The sequence below is a fragment of the Balaenoptera borealis genome (genome assembly GCF_965194805.1).
Source record: "Balaenoptera borealis genome assembly, chromosome: 3".
Lineage (NCBI taxonomy): Eukaryota > Metazoa > Chordata > Mammalia > Artiodactyla > Balaenopteridae > Balaenoptera > Balaenoptera borealis.
The window spans coordinates 12185757-12205426 of NC_138866.1; the positions used below are offsets into that span (position 1 = coordinate 12185757).

At 37.6% G+C, this 19670-nt stretch overlaps 1 protein-coding gene across 6 annotated transcripts in view; it reads left to right on the forward strand.

The window, feature by feature from the left end:
• TRIP11 (thyroid hormone receptor interactor 11) overlaps positions 1-16539 on the forward strand; it is an 80106-nt gene extending 63567 nt beyond the window's left edge. For all 6 annotated transcript variants that reach the window (XM_082384473.1, XM_082384476.1, XM_082384474.1 and 3 more), the window contains 5 exons: positions 2230-2311; positions 3124-3238; positions 3667-3783; positions 4945-5089; positions 7523-16539. In XM_082384473.1, coding sequence (XP_082240599.1) covers positions 2230-2311; positions 3124-3238; positions 3667-3783; positions 4945-5089; positions 7523-7743 — 680 coding nt within the window. In that variant the 3' untranslated portion in view covers positions 7744-16539. The remainder of the gene's footprint in view (positions 1-2229; positions 2312-3123; positions 3239-3666; positions 3784-4944; positions 5090-7522) is intronic.
• The last annotated feature ends 3131 nt before the right edge of the window (positions 16540-19670 follow it).

A 19670-nucleotide genomic window follows, 5' to 3' on the forward strand; every position in this document is an offset into this window, starting at 1 on the left:
AGAAGGTTAGGGTAGGTTAAGTTTGACCTCTTGTTCTGCTACCTTTGTATAGCCTTGGGGAGAAGTGGAGGAGGATGAAAGAGAAGACTACCCATCTTTACTCTGGCTCTTACTTTAGTTCATGAGTGGGGTGGTTAATTCAGAACATCAACAAGAGATTAACTTACTTGCTGTTCTTCCTCTGAATAATTAAGAGTTCTACTTAATTTAGAAGGTAGTACTAGAAAAGGCCCATGTGGCACCATGGTTCGTAGTATATATGTGCCCATTAAGAATCTAAAATGTCTTTTACTGACTCAGACTTTAGTAACAGTCTTGTTCTCTCTGTCTCTGTCTGTCTTTCTGTGTCTGTCTGTCTCTCTCTTAATGTCCAAGCTTAAATTCCTCCCTGGAAAGACAGGAAAGGAAATGTTTGTAGTAGATTTTCCAAACACAGACCTTGCTTTTATAATATGGTTATGACAACCATCTCTGTTTTGGTAAAAGTTAGCCTATTACATTTTGCAGTTTAGATTTTTGCAATTTGGAAAAACCACAAACCATTGCAAACAGTTAAACTGGACATTCTGTATATACATTTAGTACTGTAAATCAGAATTTTAGTATTGTACAGACAGAATGAAAACATAAAGCAGATGAACCTGGCCTAATCTGTAAGGTTCAGAGAAAACTTCTTTGAGGAAGGGACCTGGGAACTGAGATGTGAATGGTAAAGAGGAGTTTAATAGGCAGTGCCGAAGGAAAAGAGCTTTTCAGGCAAAAGGAAAAACATTTGCAGAGGTCTTGCAGTGGGAATTGAGAGTTCAGAAATAAATCATATATTTCTGGTCAATTGATTTTCAACAAGGATTCCAAAGGAATAGTTTTTTCAACACATGGTACCAGAACAACTGGATATCCACATGTACAGGAACGAAGTTGGACCCTTACCTCATACCATGCACAAAAAGTAACTCAAAGTGGGTCATAGACCTACATTTTATAGTTAAAACTGTGAAACTCTTAGAAGAAAACATAGGAGTAAATCTTGGTGATGTTGAGTTAAGCAGTGGCTTCTTAGATATGACACTAAAGGGGCAAGCAACAAAAGAAAAACTAAATTGGACTTCATCAAAATTAAAAACTTTTGTGCTTCAAAGGATACCATCAAGAAAGTGAAATGACAACTCACAGAGTGGGAGAAAACATTTGCAAGTGGTATACTGGATAAGGAAACTTGTATCCCACTACCACTAGGAAAATGCTGCATAACTCGAAGAGTAGGTTTGTGGAAAGAGGTCAGAGTTGTCTCATGTTGGGATGTGAGTGTTTCTTGATTTGAAAAGTTGAGCTCTACTGCAAAGCGTTCTCTTAATTTCTTTCAGAATGAAATTTGTAATCTAGCTTGATGTTAATAAGCATCTCCTTCGGCTCAGACTATCCATTTCTGAGGAAATGGGTGTAAACTCCATGGGTTTGCTGAGAGTTCCTTAGTCTAGGAATCCATGGTCCCATGGCATGGTTGATTATGAACAGGGTCTCTCCTGTTGTAATTCTAGACTTTGCTTTTAATACTGTTCACATTCCTAGTATTCTGCCAAGACTTTACAGATTTTGCTTCCTTTTAAAATAAATAAGAATTTAAAAATAAAGTAATCTAAACATCTTTCTAAATCAGTCATAAGCTATAGTATCTTGCCTAGTGTGTTGGAACCAGTGATCTGAATTGTTTTTTGCAGCTTATTTACCCCAGGATACTTTGCCCTATCAGCTGCCTTCTGAGCCATGGTCTTGGTTGTGTTAGCTGCTCTTCTTAGCTCACCAAAAAAGATTCCAGCCGCGAAAATGGAAAAAGGAAAATTTTAAATTGTCCTTTCCGGTTTTTTCCCATTAAAGAGTGGCTCTGGAGATGTTTCATGCAAGGAAGCAGTTGTGAAAAATCTCTTCTTTGCTGTTAAGTTTCTGAAGAGAATGAGAAAACCTTTGGTTTTTAAATGTTCTGTTAAAGAATTGATTATTTTATTGGGGGTAAACAATGTGAATTAATGCGTACTCTGGCTTCTAGGTAATTTCTATACCAGAGAACCTAATTCCCTGAACCAAAGAAGGAGGTGGACGCAATTGAGTATTCCTAATTAGAATAAGTACATATATTCAAAATTCTCAGTAAAGATGTCATAAATCTCATTATACATTCATACAGACTATTTTAATCAGTTAATGACTGTTTATTCACATATTTTAAAACAGATGAGCTCCGACAAGAAATGCTGGATGATGTACAAAAGAAATTGATGAATTTAGTAAATAGCACAGAAGGAAAAGTGGACAAGTATGCTCTGCCTTTTACTTTTATGTATTTTATGGGGATCACTTTTATGGTAAAAACAATTTCTACATGTAAATGTATGTGATTAAGGTTTTAAAAAACTTTTTCTTTTTCTTATATAGTGATGAGCTGCAGGTAGTTTTAATGAGGGGTCAGTAACTTGTCTTCTCTTGGTTTTTAAATAGACTTTCCCAGCTCAAATTCTTTTTCTTAAAACCATAGGGAAGAGTTAAAACATCACCGCAATATAAAGTACTTAGAAAATATAAAGTTTGTTCTTACCATTCTTTTTTGTTCTCTTTACTGCCCTTAAGTGGACATATCTTGCTCAAATGCATTAGGTGTGAAACCTAGGTATACATGTAGTATATCTTTAACATTTTAAAGATTTAGATATTATGAGCAAATTTTTAATGAATGGGGAAATATAAGCATAGCCATTAAACACAAGAACTATCATCACCATTTAGGATATGGAGGGAAAAATCTGAAGTGTCTCCTTAAGACATCAACCCAGACAGGCACTGAGATTACTAATGAGGTACCATCTCAGTTGATTATTTGGTTGAAGAAAGTTGGTGACTAGTAAGTGATGTTTTGAAAGGTACACATTTTGGGTTGTTTGCAATATTCTTAATTAGACTTGTCAAAAAATTTTTAAAGCTACTTTAAAATATTTTACTGTTTAGTGTTTTTTATAACTATTATTTAAATATGATTAAATATTTGTATGTTTAGTGTTTATTGTTTGCATACACTAGATATTGAGACAACTGGTGAGTTAGCCTGAGCTGTTTCTGCCTCTGTTTTCATAGAGTCCTGATGAGAAACCTCTTTACTGGACACTTCCACACACCAAAAAATCAGCGTCATGAAGTGTTACGATTAATGGGAAGCATCCTAGGTATCAAAAAGGAGGAAATGGAGCAGGTAACTGAATATTGAATGCCATTCTGAATACATTTATAACTAAAATGCTTGGCATCACATAATTTTTTTTTATTGTGTATTATATAACTTGCTGAATACAATTTTCTCAATAATGTGGAAATGGAATCATTTTATACTACAAAGAAGAAGCAGATTTGTGCAGCTTGTATAATATTAGTTTAAATGTTTTGTAACTTATATGCAACCGTTCATATCAGAATGCTTAAAGTTTGAGACATGACAGTCCTCAAATTTTATTTGAAATAGTGCTTAGGATGACATTTCAGTGTATATGTAGCTTCTATCAGTAGGAAACAAGGAATTGGACTTGGAAAACATGGTTTACTACCATCTGAAATCATGTAAAAATGCTTCTGTTTTCTTTTCTTGTGTTGATAATATTTTTCTGTTTTAAAATAATCTTTCAGTTGTTGAATGAAGATCAGGGTGGTGTTACCAAGTGGATGACTGGGTGGCTTGGAGGAGGATCAAAAAGTGTTCCCAACACACCTTTGAGACCAAATCAGCAATCTCTGCTTAATAGTGTAAGAGTCGATTTATTCCTGCTGGATATGAGCAGTGAAATGATTGTACATCATATTCATTTGCAAAGAATTAGACTTCTTTTTCAGGTTATTTTATACAGCCCTTTTATTTTGGGGTTGTGGAAACTGAGATCCAGAGAGGTGATTAGCTTAAGGATAATAAGCCAGTTTTAATAATTTTATTACATATATCAGTAGGTTTTATTTTAACATTTTGTTTACATGGTACTTTGATTTTTCAAAGCATTAACTGTTCCTTCCTTTGTATTTGATCATGCTGCTATCAGCCCACAATCATTTACCTCTTACTACTAAGTTATGAGATTCTTAAAGACAGAGGCTCTATTTTATGCCTGTATGTATCTACTTAGTCATTGAGCCAGTGAATATTTATTGAGCACCTGCTGTGTACCAGACTGTTCTGAGCATTGAGGATGCAGGTGCAAACCAAATAGGTAAAGTGCTTTCCCTCAGCAAACTTACATTCTGGTAGGAGGAGGCAGTTACTAAACACAAAAACATGATGCCTGGTATATAGTAGGCTTAAGATGAGTATTAATTGAATTGAGTAGCACTGTGAGTTAGAATGTCGAGTTTACTTCTTTATTTTATTTTTTTTTTACTGAAGAGGAAACTGAGGATAGGTGACTTACGCAAAGCTGGTGAAAGATAGAACTCAAATTGGATGGCATAAAATTTAATTTAAAGGAAAGTTCTACATTACATTATTTTAATCTGATAATATTACTGGTGAGCTTTTGCTGTACTCATTCATTGGGTGTTACTGTAGAAAAATAGAACTTTAATGCTTGTTTTCTGTTGAAATTTTTTTATGTCTATGTAAACAGTTACTAAAATGATTTTAAGACGATGTCTTAAATGCCATTGATGGTGAGAAATCTGTTATCTGATGGCTAATTCTCATTATGAGGTTTGTAACAAGTGTTGTCATCAAACATTATTGATTAAATTGTTAAAGTTTTTGATTGATACCTGTGTATCAGAGTGCTAGCACTTTTAATTGTTCATAAGGCTTGTTCTTAAAGAAATGATTCAGATAGCATGACTAGTTTTTAGTATTAGAATAGCTGGTACAGTTTCTTAGCTGTAGTGAATATAATTTTATTATCTGCCTAATATATCCCAAATATTTTCTCTTAGTCTTTTTCAGAACTTTTTGTTAAATTTCTAGAAACAGAATCTCATCCATCTATTCCACCACCCAAGCTTTCTGTTCATGATATGAAACCTCTAGATTCACCAGGAAGGAGAAAACTAGATACAAGTGTACCCGGAAGCTTTAAAGGTAAAATCAGATACTTATTTTTTCTACAATTTAAAAAATTGATGATTTTTGATTATGTTTTACAGTGATATTAACTAAATTTTTAGTGTTTTTGAAAATGTGCAATGACTTCTTCCAAAATTCCAGTAAGGCATTAGATTTTGGCTTCATATATTCTTGTAGCAACCTGATATTTAATTAGCTTAGATTAATTTAAGCAATATGATATATTTTCCCTTTATATATTGGAATAATTCTTCTCTCTCTGCATAAGACACCTTGAATTATTCGTGGAAGTGGTGGTTGAACTGGTAAACCTTTGCTTGTTCACGCATTTTCCTTTCGAATTGTAGTTTATAGTTAGAGAAAGATTTTTCCCCTGTGATAATCTAAGTGTTACACTCAAAACCCAAAGTTGGTGTGTTAATAATATGTACAAGAGCTGTTTAGTAAACTGGCCTACACATCCAAGAACATTATGAAGAGTTCTTATATGTTGAAAGGCCTGCCTGGAAACAAATGGTATGGTGGTTCTACAATATGTGGATGTAGTTTTCTACCCCACTAGGTTGTAAGGATCTTATGCTACTTATATCCCCTATATTGGCATGTACTAAAGTTTCTTGAGTTCAAATTAAAGTATAATCCATTAGACTATATACGAATTCTTTATTGGAAGGGCTGTCTTTTATATGAAATCTTCATATTTTAATACAGACTAACATGTTTGCTAGTTGGACTGTAAAGGTACGTATTGTATACTGTCAAGTTTGTCACATGCCAGATACTTAAATTTGGATAAAATACTGAATTTATATTCTGAAATTTAAAGAACTTCCTTAGTTCTTATTGAGATGAATATTTCTATTTTCCTGAACTTTTATAGAAAGAGAAAGTGGTAGAATTATTTTAGACAAAAGATTTGTCTACTAAATTTAGTCTTTAGAAAAGTCTCGGGCTTCCCTGGTGGCACAGTGGTTGAGAGTCTGCCTGCCAATGCAGGGGACACGGGTTCAAGCCCTGGTCAGGGAAGATCCCACATGCCGCGGAGCAACTGGGCCCGTGAGCCACAACTACTGAGCCTGCGCATCTGGAGGTTGTGCTCCGCAACAAGAGAGGCCGCGACAGTGAAAGGCCCGCGCACCGCGATGAAGAGTGGCCCCCGCTCGCCGCAACTAGAGAAAGCCCTCGCACAGAAACGAAGACCCAACACACCCAAAAATAAATAAATAAATAAATAAATTTATTAAAAAAAAAAAAAAGTCTCAACTTTAACATGTGTAGACTATACTAAAACACTTTTTCTTGTTATACTAGATTTTAGCATCTTGAAGCTAAAATTTATTCTATTTTATTTAAATTTATTTTATTTAAATTTTATTTAAATGTACATTATTTAAATTTTGATTCCAAAATTTCTTTTGGCAGGGTCTCCCCTCCCTCCCCCTCCTTCCCCCTGTCTCCACCCCTTCCCCTTCTTCCCTCTCCTCCTCTTTCATACACCTCCCCACCTTCAGTTATCGAGTCACATGCGCAGCTTCATTTGTATTGATCAGAGACAAAAGCCAGAGCTTACCACATAGCACCAGAAGCTTTTTGAGAGTTTGGAAAATTGTCATTCTCAGGAAAGTACAACTTGGGGACCCAAGGATGCTCAATGATAAGAAGATTTGATGAATTTGTCTCAATGCTCCCTGTGTTTAGGAGGCCTCTTTTATTTGAGTTTCCCACTGCTGAAGTGGGTGCCTTCGACAGGCTGCTTGTCTCTCAACAATGAAGTTGTTAACAGTCTTGGGTAATAAAGCAGAATTCTGCCCACTAAGAAATTAGTACGTAAACCAAATGCCTGTTCCAGTAGAAACTTAATTGTTCAGCCTGACTTTACAGAGAAATAATCTAATGAGAATTATTTTCAGACTTTTGAACACTTTTGATCACCTTTTAAAAGGTGATCATTTAATGTAATGCATAAGTTGTTTTTTCTTTTGGTAAATTAATAGTAAATCTGATTGTTATCATTGTAATATGGATGCTAGTTTTTTTCATGACCTTTATAATTATTTGGGCAAAACAAGTTCTCAAGTCCTCCCATCTTTCAGGTAGTTAGATAGAGTTTGCCTGGTTACATAGAAAACATCTTTTAAAAAACTGTTGTTATAGTAAATGACGTTAATCAGTTATATATAACTGGTATTAAGTATAAGACAACAATACTAATGTGTTTAATAAAGTATTAGCTCTACATACAAATATTTCTCACTTCCATTTCTTTCTCTATTTATTGCCTTATCCTCTTTCACCTTCTGTGTTTCATAGACCCTGTTTATCCGATCCAGAACCCAGCAGCATGTGAATGAAATTTATATGGGGGCCAAATCTAGGAACCTAAAACACATGTATAACAGTGAGCAAATAACATATGGGAGATTAAATCATTCATATTTTGTCATTTAGATACAACTGAATCCAGGTCTGGTAGAAGAACAGATGTGAATCCGTTCCTGGCTCCCCGCTCTGCGGCTGTGCCTCTCATTAACCCAGCTGGACTTGGACCTGGAGGGCCTGGGCATCTCCTTTTGAAACCCATCTCAGACGTACTGCCCACATTTACGCCTTTGCCAGTGTTACCTGACAACAGCGCCGGAGTTGTGTTGAAAGACCTTTTAAAGCAGTAGGTGATTCTTAAGCCAGAGATGACATATATAGCACTTTAAAAAAACCCTGTGAACACTATATGTATGTACTTTATCACAAAGTGGCCTTTTGGAAAAAGTCATGTATTTGTTCGCAGTTGTACTTTATCTAAATTTAATAGAAGTATTCTTAATGCTTTTAGAAATTGCAGGTGTTACAGGAGGAAGTGTTTGCTATATTATCTGCTTTTTTCCCTGTCTGATTTGATGTAACTTAAGCTAGAAACATTCACTCTTTTAATTTTAATTTACAAAAATAAGAAAAATTAAAAGAAAGACGAAAACACTAGTAGCTATATATCAGCTCTTTATTTCCTTTTCAAGCTCATTTAAGCTAGAGACATGTAGTTTATCTTTTAAAGATAATCAACAGATTTACCAAAAAAAGGGAAGAAGAAAATAGTGGTGGCTTATCTGCATAGTGCAAAAATTGATCTAAAGTATATATTAATCATCTTTAAGAGGACGTGGAGTAGACAGGCCAAGAACAAGGCTGTCCCTGGGAGGTCACAGGTGTCCTAAGGTGGAAGGTGTGTGTATCTGGTACTATGCAATTTCATCACGTGTGTAGATTCATGTGATGACAGTGCAGAGACAGAACAGTTTCGTCAAGGACCCCTTGTGCTCCCCTTTCACAATCATAGCCACCTCCTTCCCTACCGGCTCCTTAACCTCCGGCAACCCCTCACTACACTCCTTCTCTATAATTTTGTCATTTCAAGAGTGCCATTCGGTGGAATCCTACAGTATGTAACCTTTTGAGACTGGCTTTTTTCACTCAGCATAATTCCCTTGAGATCCTTCTAAGTCGCTGAATATATCGGAAACTTGTTCCTCTTTACTGTTGAGTACATACTGTGAACATACGGTTTAGTTTTAAGAGCTAAGGTGTCTCTTTAAAGATAACATCTTAAAACTGTTTCTACACACCTACTCACAACTTTCATCTAAGTGTTAAATTCTACAGCTGCATTTACATAACTATAATTAGCAATATCACTAGACGTGACACCTCCTGCCTCTATCTGAGGTATTGACATGAGAGGTATGGCCACCTTGGAGTCATCCATTCTCATCCTCACGGTCACTGAGGGTAGTGAAATCACTTCAACGACACCAGCACCAGGTGTTTGGAACTTAGCGGTAAGGGAGTATTCCTTTAATTTTTTTATAAACCCCTCATAAAAATCCTGACTTGGAATTTAATTACGTCGGGATGTTCATGTTTGTATTAGTTGTTGAAGTTGTACATTTAAAGACATTTCTTTGCAAATTTTGTAAATTTCGATATGCCTTTAAAATAGAAACCTCTGTATAATAAGGAAAGGTGAAAACGATACTAATCCAAATATGTAAATAGGCCTGGCTCTGACCAGGGCTAAATTTGGTTGTTTGTAAATTTTGCTGTGATTAACTGTATACTTTGTACTGTATTTAGAGGATTGGAAGTCTTTATGTATTGATGGATAAAACTTGTTTTTCTGAAAAATCTAGTAACTTAGACATTGCTCCTTCAGAACATCCCCTGTCTTCTTTGCTAATTTATTTATATTGCCATTCTTTATTTAGCATACTTTAAAGGAAGTTGTCATACAAGTGCTTTATTAGAACTATCCAACTGTCTCCTGTCCGGTTTGCCCATTATTGTTTCTCTACGAAATTATTACTCTTAGGTTTTATAAGGTCCTTTCAAAGATACTTTCACTGACCATCCTAAATTATTTGCTGCCTGCCATTGAAGTTTTCTTTCAGTGTGGAGCATCCGAAATAAAAGTTTCTAAGTTAAAAAAAAAAAAAAAAGACAACATCATCCTTCATTTTGAAGAAATATAGAAAAAAATTCCCTCTTTTAATTTGAAAAGGAGATGCATGGTGGGTATAAGTAGCATGTCATCATATTTTAAATGCCTTTTATGACATTTTCAGTATTTCCTTCCCTGCTCCAAACAGCCTATCCCCCCCGTTACCCCATAGTTTAACATAAGTTGGAAAGCTGTTATGGGTGGATTGCATATCTAAACATCCCAACATGACCTTACATGGCTGCTATTTTAAAAAGTATGTGACCTCGTCCTAAAGCTGTAGTACCTAATGTTTCAGTTGTATCTTCATCGAAACTATAGCTCACTGGTGTGCATACCAAGTGTTTGTTGATCTAAACCAGGCATAACTCATCTACTTTTCTGAAACTAAGTTGAGTCAGAGATGAACCACCTGCTCAAGGAATCTTCTTAGGAACCATACAGTGATGAAGCTTGTAATTCTAATGTTAGCAGTTGGACATTGCTAACACTAATTTTACTGCAGTATTTTAACTACAGTAATTTTGCTGTTTACTTCTCTATAAACTTACTAAAATTTGTGGTTGAATTTTTCCATAGCTGCCACAGTTTTTCACAGCATTCCTAATGATTTTCAACTGCTATATTGTAGTAGAAAATTCATCCAGTCATTGGATTTGATTTTAGTATAATACTGTATCTCATGGTTGAGTTTTTAGTTCCTGCCATTATTGAATTGAAAGAAAAAAACAAAACCAAAACTAAGCAACAAAAACATGGGGGAAAAAGGAATGACTTTCTTAAAACCATCCAACTAAATACTAAATATCCCCCCCAAATAAAGCCTCTAGTTTATTTTAACCTTTTAATGGGTAATTGAAAGGGGGAAAAAGTCAGAATACTTTTCCAGTCAGTAGGTGGAAAAATACCCCAACTATGCTTCAGGGACAAGACATAATAAGAATTATTGATAAAGAGCTATTATGTGTCAAACTTAAGGCATTTAAATTTGATTTTTAAGGCTAATGAAGTTTTTCATATATCAAACTAAAGCATCTTCCATTAACAAAAATTTATCTTTAGTTTTTTAAATATCAAGTTAAGTATAACATTTATATATTCCTATGGAAAAAATAATGGTACTTTTAATGATCTGACATTTGTGATTATTTGCCAGTCTTTACTTTTTAACTTATTAAGGTTTCTCTACTTAAAACTGATAATTTGTCTTTTGACTTTTAGGGAAATATCTAGTGGGATATTTACAGCCCAGCCTTAATACTGGGTTGTGTTTTATAGAGCTAAAGTCAATGCATTTCTGAATTTCTCAGGAGCACTGCAAGGCAAAAAAACTATTCCAAATAAAAATGATACATGTAAGTTGGCAATGTCTTCATTCACAATAAAAAAAAAAACTTTTTTAGCAAACAGCTGCTGACTTTTTCTTTAGAAGGGGGAGAAATGACTTACACATGTTGTTTACAGCAGAAGTTGATGAACTACTGAAGCTGTTATCTTCAAGTGTTCACCGGATGTCTGCTGTTAGGATACTGTTTGAGCCTTGGAAATGTTAAGTATGAACGATTTAATAGATGCTCAAGATTATGTGTGAAAAGAGGATCTGAGAGGTTTTAGCCAGCCCTTTTTTTCCTCCAGAGGTGATACTATGCATCATTGGGCTCTTGGTTTTTCTGCAAAATAATCAGTTATGTATTCATTTTTTCTTAGATGTGGAACTTGTATATTTTTAACTGTTCATGTGGTAGGATTGGAAGGAACATGGGTTTTAAATTTGAGAGATGGATTGGAGTACAGATTTTGAACCTTTCTGTGTGACCTTTAACAAAATTACTTTGACTATGGGACTGATTTTTCTTGTCTCTGAAATAACACACACTTATTAAACTTATGGGTTATAAGGATGAAATGACCCATTCATTCATAATATCTATTAAATGAATAAATGTACCACTTGTGGAAATGCTTTATAAAGTCTATAGTTCTACACATATATTAGAAGTTGTGATAATTACTGCCAAAAAGTAGATAAGAATGTCAGGGATGGGGGTGTTACTAAATCCAAGTGTTGTTTCAAAAAGGTAAGGAGAGGTCAAACGCCTGAAGTTCTTGCTGCTCTGGTGGGCTGAGTTTTAAGAAGAATCAGTTGGATTTAGGAACTGGCTCAGGAAGTTGTTGGCTGTGGGTTAGAGAAGTGTTGGTGGAATGGTGGGAGTGAAAGCCATGTTAAGTAGGTCGAGCAGGTGCTGAGCAAGTGGTGATGGTGTTTATAGGCATCTCTTCTGAGAAATCAGGTTGTGAAGGGGAAAGGAGATAGTAGAAGAGGAGAGTGGGGTGGAGGCACTTGCAAGCTGGGAGACTTGAGCACGTGTGAATGCTTGTGCGAAGGACACATTTAGATGGAGGCTGAAGAGTGGAGAGAAGAGTTTCTGAGGGGGGAGCTGATAGAGTCCGAACACGGATGGGGGATTGGCCTCAGGGAGGACTCCTACTAGGACGGGAGTGATGGAAGAGAGGGGACATGCGGGTAGCGGGTGGAGGGAAAATGCAAGTTTTCTACTGTGAGGTTGGCAAGGAGCTTTATCTGCTACAGATGAGGGAGAGGAGGGTCTGAGGCTTGAGGGATTCAGTCAAATGGGAGAGACAGACGCTTGTCCAGGTGCTAGAGCAGTGCTCGTGGGCACGTGCCAAGTGCCTGAGGGCCCTGACTTAGGCCTGACAGACAGATGGGGGGCGTGGTGGTTAAGCACATCTCAAAGGAAGTACCACTGGCGCACCCTAGAAGGGAGCAGGCTAGCAAATTAAATGTCAGGTAAAAAACAGTTCTCACTCTAACCAATTCTAGTGGAATACAAATTATTACTAACCTGAACCTTGTTTTCCTGTCCTTGGAATTTAGGTCATGTGAATATATGATATATCTGAAAGTTTTACAGCATGTTATTATCATAATTTAATACATCCAGTAAATTATTAATTCATTATAATTACAACAATATTTGTTTTGGAGATAGAGAAAATTTTAAGAATGTTAATAAATGGATCACTTAAGGCAAATATTTGAACCCTTAGTTGGTTTTCTGCCTTGGCTATTACTGTGTATCCGTCTTTTAGCCCTTCTTGGGTTAAGAAATTAATAATTTGCCCTATAATGATGTTTTGACCATGATCATTTTCAGCTGTGACTTTATTTTACAAGAGTACTCTCCTTTTCACCTCAAATATTCTTAGGCTTCAGTGAACTATTTCTGACCCTCAAAAATTAAATCTCAGTGATTGAAAATATTTGTGAACTTAATGTAACTTAAGAGTTTGGTAAAGTTTTCTAGATATACTTGGACTGTTAAGAATGTAAGATACATTATTCTACTTTGCAAAATATAAGGCATTTTAGATGTTGAAGGACATTATATTGTGAGGAGGTTTCCTCCAACAATGGCGAATCAGTCTCAAGCCCTTATGGACCCATGGGTAAATGGGTGTGTATTTAAAGTGCATAGATTTCCCAAAGGGCAAGGACCATCCCAGGTGGTGAAGGGAATCATGATTTCATTTAAAGAAAAGAGTTGGAAAGAAAGTAACATAAGTTTGCTCAGGTTTCCTACGCAGCTCTTTCCGTTTAGCTGTATTTAAAGAACCACGGCGTTATATGAGAGCTAACACATTAGTCCCTTTATGAGAGGGATTTGCAGGCACTCTCCTCAAATAAAAAGGGAATGATGGTGATAAAGTTACAAGTTGTAGACTAATGAGGTAATTTTTTATTTTTGAAAACTTATATGGAATGTACAGTCTTTGAAAAATTTTGGAATCATTTCAAAGTCATCTCTCTAAGGCATTTGCAGGGCCTCATGCAAATTTACTACTAGAGTAGCCTGGATACAGGCGTTCAAACTGTGTTGCTTCCTTTAGGACTGCACTTGCCAACTGTAGCTCCTGTGTTGAAACATATTGATGATGGTAAACATCAATTCTCCACAAAATTGCTACTTGAGATATTAATACTTCCATTTTTATAAGTCTTTTCACTTTTATTTTTTTCCCTTCAGACATTAGTTTTAGTTGGTGAAAAGTATTTACCCCTGCTGTCATCCTTTAATTTGTGTGTGTGTATATGTGAAATGTTTTAAACATTTAAGAATAGACAATAAGGATATTATGAGGGATCTCCAGCCAGGGCAGTGTGAAGAGGTCAGTCAATCCTCCCTACAAAAAACAAGTATAAAACTAAAATGGTCAAAAACAACCATTTGGGGGCTCTGGTAATTGACCAATGTTATGCCCTTCCTTGGCTTATGCACACCTACTTGCACTATTGACCAATCAGTGCCTCATGATAGAGAAAGAGAGAGCGCTACCCTTTGCTGAGAGCCTACTGTGCCTTGACACCTGCTAGGTGCTTTATGAATACTGTCTCCGTTACAACACCATGATATATTTTTGCTCCCATTTTTTTTTTAAATGAAGCTGATATCTCTGGTGATCTTTTATAATTTATTTATTTATTTATGGTTGTGTTGGGTCTTCGTTTCTGCGTGAGGGCTTTCTCTAGTTGTGGCAACCGGGGGCCACTCTTCATCACGGTGCGCTGGCCTCTCACTATCGCAGCCTCTCTTGTTGCGGGGCACAGGCTCCAGACGTGCAGGCTCAGTAATTGTGGCTCATGGGCCCAGTTGCTCCGTGGCATGTGGCATCTTCCCAGACCAGGGCTCGAACCCGTGTCCCCTGCATTGGCAGGCAGATTCTCAACCACTGCGCCACCAGGGAAGCCCTTTGCTCCCATTTTATAGCTGACAACCTGAAGCTCAGCAAGGTTAAAAACTTGCTTAGGGTCCTGTATTTGTCAGGCTTCTCCAGTGAAACAGAACCAATATATATATATTTTTTAACGTCTTTATTGGAGTATAATTGCTTTACAATGTTGTGTTAGTTTCTGCTGTATAATAAAGTGAATCAGCTATACGTATACATATATCCCCATATGCGTCTCCCAGAACCAATATTTTTAAAGGTCATTATATGTTTAACATAAGCATGACAATGAAGGCAGAAACCATGAAGGATAGGATTAAGTCATCTAAATACATAAAAATGCAAACTGTATGTGTTTCCAAAAATGTTGTGAACAAAAATAAAAGGCAGAAGACAAACTGAGGAAAATATTTGCAACATAAATGGCAATGGAGAAATATCCTCACTATGGAAATAAAGATGGGAAAAGAAAGAGAAATTGAGCATGAAATTGATGCTCCTAAGGGTTCTGGCAGAGGTTGCTGCTTGTCCTCTGATGTCCATTCTCTGCTTTCAGAGTAAGAGAACTCCAGATTTTTAGGTAAGTAGGTTTGTGATCTCTCAGAACATAGACTACATCTCCCAGCATCCCTTGCAGCTAGGTGTGGCTGTCAATTTCTATCCTGCTTCCTGAATTGTGGGTGTGGTTGTGGTGTGCCATTTTGGACCAGGTAGAGGAAGGTCTAGAGACTGCAAAGCAACAAGATGGAAGGAGCTTGAATCTCTGGTACCTTAAAGAGAGAGCTGCCATACTAGTTAGCCCTAACCACCAACCTACAGAACATAGTGTGAGAACATATATCGTTTTGCCATCAAACATAATTGTTGAGCTATTACTATTAAAAAAAAGAAACCACAAACCACCACCCTTCAAAACCCCAAACCAAAAACCACATGAAAAAGAAAGGCTGGACCTAACTTTGGGGGACTCTGGTTATCAGGGAGGAAGAGAAACAGTGGGGGGTGGGCTGGGAAAATGTAGTCAGACTTACATGGGGAAAAACAAGGTAACAGTCATGGACACAAGAGAGAAGATGGGTCATCAATGGTCAAACACTTCAAAGAGACAAAGGAACAGTTAGAATGGAGTAAAGGGCATTGTATTTGGCCACGAGATCACTAGGAAACTTAGGGAGCACCATCTTGGGTGACTGGTGGGGACATCGTGAGATTTCAGAGGGTTAAGGCGGGACTAGGTGGTAACTGACACATACTCACTGAGAGGCCTGATGGAGGGAGGAGGAGAGCGGAAGCCGCTAGGGCATCAGGACAACAACTTCCCGCCTTCCAGGGTGGGAGGACCTGTGGTGTGGAGCTGCTGCCCAATGCAGTTCTTCGGCGTTGGCTGCCATTTTAGTTTTCGGATTGTTTTGGGCCAAGTTTGGACAATATAAGAAATGAAAGGCTTTATTAGTACTGAGGAAGTAGAAAGAGAAGGTAATGCCGGAAGGGCCCAGGGAGTTCTGGAGTGTTCCTGAGGAGCTAAGACAAAGGGCGGGAACCAGCCTTGTAAGCAGTAAGTCAGGGGTAGCAAGGCTTGGCCAGCTGGAGGCAATGAGGGCTCCAGAACCAGATAGGCTCGGTTTGGGCTTCAATCTGGACTGTTTATTGTCCGTGTGGCTCTGATCTCCCTGGGTCTGTTTTTTCCTCTGCCAAATGGAGAGTTTCCTCTTTGACAGAGTTATTGTGGGGGGGTCAAAGGAGAGAGTATGTGTAGACACCAGCACAACCGTAGACAGTTCATAGTGTCCACTTCCGCGTTTTGCATTCACTCCTAGAAAGGCACTGCAATGTAGTTATTTTTGGACAGTGAAAAAATGAACAATTTAATATTAATAGTCAAAAATCTATCATTAAAGATCTAATTTTGTGAATTTCCCCTCCAATTTGAAGCATTACCTTTTTTAAAAAAAATAGTCCATCTGTCTTCCAACCCACGGCATTGTGAGCAAACTGAGTTTCAATGGAGCCAGGAAAGTCCCATTTAGCAGGTGATAACCTCTTACATTTATACTGCAATTTAGCTTTGCGCAGTGGCAGTATCGTAGCCAACGAGGTTTATCGGAGGCGCGGTTACTGCTGATTGAAAACTTTTCCCTCTACTACAGTTTACATGTCGTAAGTCGTTCTGTAGTTGTGTTGTATTTGATTCTGATGCTGGGAGAAGAGGCAGGGGTTGGGATCCTTATTTTGCAAGTAAAAACCAAAAAAACAAACAAAAAACACTTAGGAAGGGAAGTGCTGAGAAACTAACCAGACTCATTTGGTAGTTCATGCTCACAAATCTCATTTTCTTTTTTAAAACAGAGTTGCTAAATCAGGAATGCGATTAAAACGTGCATTTTGATGTTAGCAGGACAGCTGACAAAGCCTCTCACCCAGTCTTTGTGGAGAAGTTGGGGAAATGTAAGCTGAGTGAGTGGAGTGGGTGGCACCCTGAATTAGACAATCAGCAGTGGCCCCAAAATGTTGAAGAAAGAAGTGGATCAGTGCCAACCTGGACCAAGTGCTTCACTCCAGCACCTGTCCCAGTAAATTTTTTATTGATAACTCTGATAAAGTCACAAAAGTCAAGGTCAACATATCTGTAGTTGTTTAAAGCTGGGAGTGATACTTAATACTTTAGGAGAATTCATCTTGGAAAAAGATCTTGAGCAATGAACAAAAATTTAATAGGGACGCATGCAAAACCTGTTCTCCCTTAAAAAGAATTTGCAACCCAAGCGTGGGATGGAGGAGATGGTGTTAAGCAGCCTGTGAACTCCAGGTTGCTTCATTGGTGCAAGTTCAGTGCAAACCAAGAATGATGCAGCCCAGGGAGGAGGAGACAGACCAGGCTGCCGCAGGGTCACGTGACACAAGGGTCACGTGACACCGGCGGGGCAGGGTTGGGGGTGACGTTGTTCAGCCTGGGGAAGAGAATACCAGCAGGATCAAGGGGTAGAACTGTTTTCACAAAAAGGAAGTTGGTTGCGTAGAAGAGGGACTAGCCCGTGGCTGCTGAGGGGAGAATTAGAATCCATGGAAGGTAGTTCCACATAGGGAAGCAGATTTGGATTCAATGCAAGACAGAACTTTTCTAGCAATTTGACCTGCTCAACGGTGAGCGGGGCTGTTTCGTCCGTGGAAGTGGATAATTTACCAGTTATTAAAGATATTTGGGAGAGGAGTGTGTAGGGGTGGGAATTTAGACACAGTGACAATCACGAGGATAACTAACTTTTATTTCATTCCCACAGCTACCCTGAGAGGTAAATAGTATCTCTGTTTTGCAGGTGAGGAAACTGAGATGCCTAGAGGTTAAGTGACTTGTCCAAGGTCACCCAACAGGTAAGTGGCAAAATCAAGACTCAGAATTTTATTGGAACTCTTATTCTCTCCCCTCTTCCAACCCTAGAGTTTTAAGGTGGGAGCAATCTCTGGTCCAAGATGGGTCTCTGGACAGTTTTGCTTTCAAGGCTCTCCATTTGCTCATGTAGAGAACAGTCATACTGATTTCCTCTCCCTTCTTATCCTTCAGAAGGGTTGATAGTATAAGTGAGGTAATGGACTAAGTCATTTAAAACTCTTCCTAGGGACTTCCCTGATGGCAAAGTGGTTAAGACTCTGCGCTCCCAATGCAGGGGATCCAGGTTCAATCCCTGGTTGGGGAACTAGATCCCACATGCATGCCACAACTAAGAGTGCCCATGCTACAACTAAGGAGCCCACGAGCCACAACTAAGACCCGGCACAACCAAATAAATAATAAATAAATATTTTTTTTAAACCCCCAAAAACAACAAAAAAAACCCTCTTCCTTACCCCACCAAAGAGCTCTACACAAATAGAGTATATTATTAAATTAAATTAACCTCATATTTTGAATAGGTACAAAATATGGTACATGGTACACAATTCAAATTATAGCAAAAGGTGAGCAGGGAAGGGCTAATTCTCCTCTCACATCTCTTCCCCAGCCGCCTACCCAGTTTCCTTCCTAGGAGACAAACAATGCTAACAGCTTCTCCTATATCCTTCTGGAGAGGTCTTCTCTATACACATGCAAGCAAGAACTTGTGTATATACATTATTCTCAAACGGTGGCATGCTTTACACACAGTTCTACAACTTATTGTTACACTTATTAATGTACTAGTTTGATCGATGTGAAATTACCGATATTCTACAATTTTGACCTACAAAATTTATTGGAAGTCTTTCAATACCAGCCCATAAGGAACTCCTTCAGTCTTTTTCTTTTTTAAAATAAAGTGTAACATACATAAGACTTCACAGATCTTAAGTGTACACACCCCTGTGGAACCAGCACCCGGAGGAATAATTAGAATATTAGCAGCACCCAGAAGGGCCTTTGTGCCCCCTCCCAGTCACTACCTCATTTTGAATTCTATATCAGAGGTGTCATCCAGTATGTACTCTTATATGTCCAATTTTTTGTATTGGTTGCACAATAGTCTATTTTTGGAAGTCCCTTACTTTAACCCTATCGATGCCTAGTTGATGGATGATAAGGCTCTTTATACTCTTTTTGCTATTCCAAGCAATGGGAGCAAGGAATAACCTTGTAAATATAATATATTTTTAAAATATTTTATTATGGGAAATGTACAACACATATAAAGTAAATAGAATAGTATAATGGTCACTCAGCTTCAACAACTATCAACATTTTGCCTTTCTCGTTGAATGTATTTTCATAAGTAGGATTCCGTTTACTTACAAAAAAAAAATGCCCTTTAAAAAGGCTATATATGCAGACTTTGGAGTCTCAGCGGTATCAATGAGTAGCTGTGTGGCCATGGGGAAGTTACCTAACCTCTCTTAACCCCCTCCAATACAATGGAGGTAATAATTCCTACTGCACAGAGTTATCATGAGGAGAAAGGACCTCATCAGTGCTTTCCCAGCTGGAGGTAGGGCTGTGTTGAGGAGCCCAAGGGAAGATGCAGGTGGGGAAGCAGGGGCTTGGACTACTGCCAATCCATTTTCGTCTTTTAAAGAATAGTGTCTTCGGTAAGATAAAAAGGGATCTAATGCTTAAAAAAAAAAAAAAAAGGGAAAAGAAAGAAGGAAAAAGAAATAGTGTGAAACCACCAATACAACAAATGTAAAGGACTTAGCAAAGAGCTTTTGTTACTATTATTATCCATCATTCTGCTTTCCCTGACTGTCCTTTTGTCTTTTCAAATCACCTTGTTACTTGTTAAAATCACTTTCAAGCCAAGGGACACTTTTTTTTTTCAATTAAAAATGTTTGTCCAGCTTTATTGAGATATCATTGACGTATAACATTGTGTAAGTTTAAGGTGTACAACA